Source organism: Microtus pennsylvanicus, chromosome 3 (assembly GCF_037038515.1).
Source record: "Microtus pennsylvanicus isolate mMicPen1 chromosome 3, mMicPen1.hap1, whole genome shotgun sequence".
Lineage (NCBI taxonomy): Eukaryota > Metazoa > Chordata > Mammalia > Rodentia > Cricetidae > Microtus > Microtus pennsylvanicus.
The window spans coordinates 75,937,285-75,945,160 of record NC_134581.1 but is presented as its reverse complement, the minus strand read 5'-3'; the positions used below and the strand labels follow the sequence as shown (position 1 = coordinate 75,945,160).

General features: G+C 46.6%; 1 protein-coding gene across 3 annotated transcripts in view; it reads left to right on the top strand.

Annotated features, from left to right (window-relative positions):
* The first annotated feature begins 839 nt into the window (after nucleotides 1–839).
* Jaml (junction adhesion molecule like) overlaps nucleotides 840–7,876 on the top strand; it is a 28,611-nt gene continuing 21,574 nt past the window's right edge. The window contains exons 1-3 of one of the 3 annotated variants that reach the window (XM_075966101.1): nucleotides 840–938; nucleotides 4,229–4,327; nucleotides 5,672–5,734. In XM_075966101.1, the coding sequence (XP_075822216.1) occupies nucleotides 5,692–5,734 (43 nt within the window). In that variant the 5' untranslated portion in view covers nucleotides 840–938; nucleotides 4,229–4,327; nucleotides 5,672–5,691. Of the gene's footprint in view, nucleotides 939–980; nucleotides 1,128–1,152; nucleotides 1,546–4,228; nucleotides 4,328–5,671; nucleotides 5,735–7,876 lie in introns of those variants that run through there. The other 2 variants (XM_075966103.1, XM_075966102.1) reach the window with 2 other exon arrangements.

The following is a 7,876-nucleotide window of genomic DNA, read 5'->3' as shown; positions in this document are numbered from 1 at the left end:
ATGCTTTTCATTCATTTTAAATTAACTGTGCCTTGTTCACATAAAGCTGATTTCTCAGCAAACGCCTCATGCTTTTCAAGATTTTTGTTGTTGTTTGGTTTTGTTTCAGTAGGGGCTCGCTGTATATCCCAGGCTGTCTTCTCCTGCCTAAGCCTTCTGGGTGCTGAGATTTCAGGCAAACACTACTACAGCTGGCCCATTTGCGATCTTGCTTGCAGAGTTTGTAATCCAAAAAGGGAAGTGACACCTGCAGGGACCTGTAATGTGATGTTCACTTTGTTAAGTTGCATATGGTCCTTCCTTTTAGAATAGAAATATAAATGTCCTGGATGGGACATCAGTACCATGCCCTCTAAAGCTCAGGGAACATCACAGAAGAGAAGGCATAAAAAGTGGAAAAACCAGAAGATAATAGAGTGCTATGCTTCTGGCTATGACATAGCCCTTGTAATCATGCATACACAGAAGCATAAGATTTGCGTGCGTGCACACACACTCATATACACACAGACACGCACATGTGCGTGCACATGCGCTCATATACATGCAGACACGCATATGTGTGCGCACACACAAAAGCAAGGATAGGACTAGTTGGGAAGAGGAGGGGGATCAACAGGGGTGAGATGGGAATAAGAGGGCAATGGGGTGAATATGGACATTACAACACACTGGGTAACATTTGTGAAGCTGACAAAAATTCATTCAAAAAAAAATAAAAATGCAGATGCAAATTGGGTAGTGAGACCGGCGGCTGAAAGGAGAACCTTGATTTGAAGGTTCCTGTTTAGGTTTCTGCAGCTACCTCAGAAGGCATGCATGCTTCTGGTTTGCTTTGAGCCTGACCTACCGTGCTGGCAGATGTCTCTCAGTTGATGTGGGGGATGCTGTGGCAGGAGGTCGTGGTGCATTGCTTTTCCTGGGCGCTGTCATCTTGGGTAAGCAGTGACTTTGTGTGCTGTGAGCCATTGATTGAACTGTTCTGAGAAGAAGGTTAGTTTTCAGTCAAAGGAAAGCTGGTTAAATTGGCATTGCTGTAGGTTGAGGTGGCCATGCATAGAGTTGCCAGTCTCCGTAGGGGGGAGTTGCCAGTCTCCGTAGGCGGGGAGTTGCCATGAGGTGGACAAGTAGGTACAACTTTAGTCTTCTTAATGTGCTTTGTGTCAAGGTTCTCAGAGAAAAGAGAAGTAAGCTTTGCCATGAACGAGGTCATCCTATGGCTTTAAGCGGAGTTGTGACTGGCTGTCTTTGAGTTCTTGGCAGTACTCCTCCCTCACTGTCTTCTCCCTGTTCTAGATACATCAGCTTGTCACCCAGGCAACAGTTCAAGTTTCCCAAGAGAGCTGGACTGCCCTGGCTTATCCCAGACCTCCAGAAAGACAGCCGCAAGCTGGGTTAGGACTAGCTACATGCTGGTCTGGAGGGAGTGGGAGATGGTTCCCAAGGTCCCATCTGAGTAGCATGTAGTCTAGGTTCTGTTTCAGAAGCCACGGAGAGCCCCATCTGTATTGCATGGTCTCAGGAGGAGAAGCAAGGGAGTAAGAGGTTTGTATCTCAAGAGTGGTCGTGAAGACTCATGTATGTCTGAGTTTCTGAGGGTCCAAAGGTACACAGGAGCAGATGAGGGGTTGGAGGGGGTGTAGCATCACGGTGGGGTGAGGCGTGAGTGAGGGTGCACAGGAGCAGACGGGGGTTGGAGGGGGCGTAGCATCACGGTGGGGTGAGGCATGAGTGAGGGTGCACAGGAGCAGATGGGGGTTGGAGGGACGTAGCATCATGGTGGGGTGAGGCGTGAGTGAGTCTGCTGCACAGCTGTCTGTATTTCTGTAGTCTTTGTTACTACCAGGGGCAAACTGGCTAGGAGACAGCACCCTGCTCTTCCACTGTCCTGCCATAGTGTAGTAATATGTAAATAAATATTGTAACCCTGGTGGTTTCGCACACTCTAGGACGGATAGGAGATATTTGCCAGGAGCTATTGTGAAAAAGCCACGAGCTTGGGTCAGAATGCTGGACCAGCACGGGAAATAACTGGCTCTGTGGTGTTACCTGAAACCGACTGCTGAGCTTCATCAATGGCTGGAAAGGGAACAGGGGAGAGATGAGAGTTTAAACAAGGCCTATTGATTGGCAAGGTGCTTCTCAGTGTGCTAGCTGGCTGGAATTTTAAAAACCAAAATTAATGGTGTGTGTTTAGAATTTAGAAGTTTGGTAATCGTATAAGTTTCAAATATATATGTGTGTGTATATATATATGGGTATGTATATATGTATGTGTTGTGTATTAAATAACATTTGAGTTGACAACGCATTCGTCCTATATGATCACACAGCCTAGTGGCATTATAGCCATCTTAGTTTGATAAGCGCACTCTCGGATGCTCACACAATGGAATTTCCTGATGATACATTGCCCCTCACTAAGTGATGATGATGATGATGTGTGAGGGTATAAAAAAAGAATTTCTGAATGTTGGCCACCTACCCAGGAAACTGAAACTTGACTGGAGGATTCTTGGTAAGTTCCTAAGGTGTCATGAGCGTGTTCGAGAGGCTGTAAACTGAGGGTTTCCTGCCTCCCACATCATCCCGGTTCTGGAGCTGTAGTGGTTCATAGGCACCCTGTAGCCTCTTGGAGCTTAGAGTCTTGGGGAGTGGGAGCAAGAGCAAATATTTAATCAGATGAGCACCCCAAAAAATAGATGATTGCGAGTTGTGACAAACGCCCCAAAAGCATTATAAAGATCGCCATGAAGGTGTGAGTAGGTGGTCTGTGCTAGGATGGGTGGCTGAGGAGAGGCTTCCCTGAGGAACTGAAATTTAGCCTGACATCTGGAAGATGAATCAAAAGGAGCTAAGGGCATGTGCGATGTATGCGATGGTACGTACACTGAGTTTTGGAAGAGCATACAATGGGCGTGGGGCAGATTAATCTTGTCTCCCCAAATACAGCACAGGGAACGAACACGCTAAAATGTCAGCTGCTCTGACAGGTGTGGAGAAACACTTCCACATGGATGATACAAGCTGGGGCCGAAAGATCCAGGATGTGCAGGGTTGAAGTTAGACTGTACCAATCTACTGTGTTTTTAGGCAAAACCTACCACTGGCCTGTACCTCAGTTTCCCCATCTGCAAAACGTCTCATGGTTGCGGTGAAGACTGAGTTCGTATATAAATTGCTCAGACAGTCCCTGGCCTCACAGCTTTCTCTGCATATCGATTCTTAATTTTTAGTGTAGTTGCTTATCAACTAGAAAAAAGAAAAAAAAAAGTCCGAGCCTATAATGTTAAAGTTGAGTTCCAGGGGGTTGAGCCTGGAAAATAACTTTTTTTTTTAAATTAAATTCAATGCTCTTTCTTCTAGAAGCGTTGCTTTTCTCTCCAGTCCACACAGAATGCTATCCCTGCACTGGAGTATTTAAGACTGAAAATGGGTATTTTTTTTAATCCATCACACTATACGTTTCCTAGAACTGGTTTGAAGGAGGCAGGGTGTGGCTCTGAACGAGTAAGTTGGTCCTTTTCAAGTTACTTGTTTCCTCGTAGAGGAGTGTCAAGGGGTTGCGGGATGCCTTGAAGCTGGTTTCCAGGTAATAGTCACATTGCTGGTGACAAACTTTGTTTATAGATCCCATAGAACAGTGTTGGGGCACAAATACAAACAAGACATACATGACCCTGTCCTTGAGAGTGTAGAGAGTTCAATAGACCTTGGTGACAGACATGCAAATTAGCCATTGCTCCTCTGAACGACTGGTGCTCTCTTGGGGGAGCCCTGTGAAAGCCCTCTGCTCAGCAGAGAACGGGACTCAGTAGCTCCCCAGAAGGTGACAGGGATCTTGGGTGTCTGAATGCGATGGGCTAAGGATAAAACACGCTACAAAGAAAGCCTGTTATGACCACCAGCTGTGTATGTGTCGGGCGAGGTGGTTGGCACAGAGCAGGTCTGTGTTTTCGGTAGAGGGACTTTGGTTGGACTCCTGACAGAGCTGGGGCAGTGTACGTGTTGTCCACTGCTCAGAGCTTCTGGTTCATTGTGATTGATGGTTTACCGTTCCTACAAAGGTGGGAACTCGGAGCCTGAAGTCTCTAAAGTCACAGGCTGCTCTCTATCTGGCTCTTGAGTTCTAGAAAATGGGATCTTGTCTAGCGATGCTTCCTCTTTTTCAAAGCACTATTATCTGTGTGATCATATCTGATTCTTGCGTTGTCATCCTGTGTTGTAGGTGAGGAAGCTAAGATATAGTGAGTCAAGGAAGACCTAGGGAAGGAATCTCCTTGAGCAGCTTCCATTTTCCAAGTGGCTTTTGTTGATTGGAATACAGGTAAGGCATCTTTTTGACAACCACTTAAAAATACATTTTTAAAATTTTATTTTTAGAATTATATGTATGTGTGTATGTTTGTGTGTGGGTATATGCACATGAGGTGGGTACCCTTGGAGGTCAGAGGCACCAGACATTCCTGGAGCTAGAGTTGCAGGCAATCGTGAGCCACCAATTGTGGGACTGAGAAGCAAACTCATCCCTTATAAGAACAGTACGTGCTCTTAAACTGCTGAGCCATCTCTCCAGTTCCAGGTGGCTGCATTTTAGAAAGGAAATGACCAGGGCCAGAAATCCCAGCAGAGCTAACTGGAGTCCCCTGCTATTAATGCAGTAAGGGACCTGTCGTAGCAGTTCTGAGGTAGAATAGTTCTAATGGCCGAGCCGTTAGGCATTGGGGCGGGGGCACAGCTGAGATGGTTATAGTGATAGGTCTGATTCCCCAAGATGGACTGAGTTGTAACTTCTTAATGTTAGGGTCCTTCAGTTTGGCTAAGAACATTTGGGGGCACTTTGTATAGAAGCCCAGTGAGTCATTTTCCGAGAGCTGGTGGATGTCATGAGATTAATAGCGCAAATGTAACAAAGACATTAGACGTGCTTTTACATGTTCAACTCAGTTCTTAATTCTAACCGCACTGTCCTGCTTTAAAAGGTTGGAAAAAAAAGTCTTTCTTGTGGTGTCTTTGCATTTTAAATTTGATAAGTAGTGCCTTGAAGGTTTAACGCTTGCCCTTTGTGAACCGAGGCAATGACTCTCTTAGTGGGGTGATTGCTAGGCAGGTGTAATGACCAAATACAAACCATACATCAGCCACACGGACTGAACAGTCTTTGCATGTATCCCGGCAGCAGTTCCCGTTCAGCGGGAGGGACAGGTTAAAGTTGAGGCTACAGTTCCTGTGGTGCTTGGTCTGTGTGAAGCGTCCAGGCTGTGGAATATCTAGGGTGGTTGTCTCAAAGGACTCATTTACCCTTTCCGTTTGGAAAAGCGACTTTCATTTGACCTACCCTTCCGGCCAAGCTGAAGCGGAGCCCAAGTGTCTCTCCAAACATCACTTGGTTTTGCCGTATCCATCCTCAGCAGCTCGACGCTGTCTTGTTCATGCATACTCTCGCTCATCCCTCCCCACACTGTTCCTCATATGTAACGTGTTCCTCATATGTAACATGTTCCTCATATGTAACATGCACCAGAGCTTTGTCGCCCATGCTCAGTGCTCTGTCAGTGCCTCAGACAGAACCTGGCCACACTGGCCCTGGCCCCCATTGGTGCTCCCTGTTGGTTTGTTCAGTTAGCAATGTTCTCTCTACACAATTTTCTGCTTTTTCTTTTACCTTAAGATTGAAAACTTGGAAGCAGCATGTTTCGCCTCCTGAAGCTGATTGTGATCCCCGTGATTCTGGGTAAGTGGAAGCCAGGGACTACAGACAATATCTGAATGCTCGTTTGTCTCACACCCTCAACTTTTGGGGGGCATTTATTTATTTGTGCTGTGTTGTGAGGAAGGGCATGCAGCTGTCAGAGACAAATTGCAGAAGATGGTCCTTTCCTTTGTGTGGTTTCCCGGAATTGAACTCGGGTCTTCAGACTTTGTGGCAAGTGCCTTTACCCTCTGAGCCCTCTTGCCAGCCCTAGTCTCATCATTTTTAAAAGCCAAATTTTATGTATGTTTAATTTCTTTTGATTTGCCTGATACAGAAACACCAAGCTGGAACTTCTTGGTGAAACCACTGTTTTAGAAGCAGGTGGTTGGTTCTTCTTGCCTTCTTCTGTTTCTATTGGGCACAGAATGCCTTTGGGCACTTCCGGGCTGTTCCAGAATGTATTCCTATGAAAGGAAGTTTCTCTATGGCATTCCTACAGTTTACATGGTGTCTGTCAGTTACAGCTCATCTCCAAAGAGAAATGGAGGGGCCCTTTGCTTTGTCTCTGTGCCTCAGCCTGGCAGACGCTTCTGTGGTTTCTAAACATAGGGAACTCTTTCCAAATTGTAGTTGTTTTCTTTGCCTGGAACTTTCTGCTCCCCCACTTTTACCTCCTCCCCAGCCCCTCACCCCAACAGTCTTGCTCAAGCCTTCCGGATTCCACAAACTTCCCCTGAGTTTTACTTCCTTCTGGGAAGCCTGCTTTGGCCTCCTTAGACTAAGTGGGAATCTCCTATTCAGACCTTGCCTGGGTGCCCAGGGCAGCTTCCTGCTGCTGTCTCTACTTCCTTCTTTTCTCTTTCACTTTTCTGCCTATGTCTTGTTCCTTATTCCATGGAAATAGATCTGTGGGGAGAAGAAATTAATTTGGTGCTTTGCTCTCTTATTTACTAATTTAATTTGTAGCCAGGGTCTTCCTATGTGAATGAACATGAGGCTATGACTGCTCCCAGGTGTGTTGAAGAGAAGGTTTTTATTGTAGATACAAGGAAGTGTACAGCCAGAGACATCTGGAAGAGTCCAGACTAAACATGGCTGGCAAAATAGAGCAGGCCATGAGAGAAGAGAGAGGTGGAGAGAATGAGAGAGAAAGAGGAGAGAGAGAGAGAGAGAGAGAGAGAGAGAGAGAGAGAGAGAGAGAGTCAAGAGAAGGGGTCAGGAGCGAAGGGCAGAGAATCAAGCAAGGAACCAAGAGAGAGAGAAGAACCAAGAGGCCAAGCGAGCAGAGAACAAAGACAGCATGTGGCCAAAGTGCCTGGGTTCTGTAGGAATCAGAAGCTGTGGGAAGAGAAGGGAAGCTCAGGGGCTGGAGAGGCTTCGGGCAGTGAGGTTGTGTGTCAGAGGTGCTGAGAGGAGCCAGGACTCTGTAACAGGTACTTGTGATGCTGAGAGGACCTGGTGGTCAGTGTGCACTTCAGTGTGTTCAATAGGCACCACGGTGAGCTATTTGTCCCCGGATTCTTTGGGGCTTAACACTGTGTAGCCCAGGGTGGGCTTGAAGGCAGCATCTTCTTTTCTCTGCCTCCTGAGTGTTGGGATCACAGGCCATGCATCACCATGCCCAACTCTTTGTTATTATTCATTATTTTACTTATTTAAGTGGGGCACAAGTCTGGGGGTCAGAAGACAGCTTGCAGGAATTGGTTCTTGCACCATGTGGGTCTGGGGGATTGAACTGAGGTCATCAGGCTTGGTGGCATCTCACTGACCCTCTTCATATTTTTGAGTTATAGACAGTGAACTTGACCCAACAAAATAAACAAAGGGGCTGCCTTTGCTCAATTCCAGGTGACATAGAATACACACACACACACACACACACACACACACACACACACACACACACTCACTCACACACACGCACACATGCACACGCATACTCAGTTTTTCCTCGGGAAAATTCCAAATAGTCACTGAAGCTGGTATGATTTCTTGCAAAATATTTCTATCCAAAGGGCTGAGAGTTTGTATGTTCTTTTCCGTCCTCCCCACTGTGTGAGCCTGCCGTTGGCCAGGACTTTCTCGCTTCTCGCAGGGGAGGCAGCTTGGATGGAAAGCCTGGCACCATTCCTGTTCATTCCCATATGGGTTCACTTGGCTCTTCTCTGATACGAACTGGGC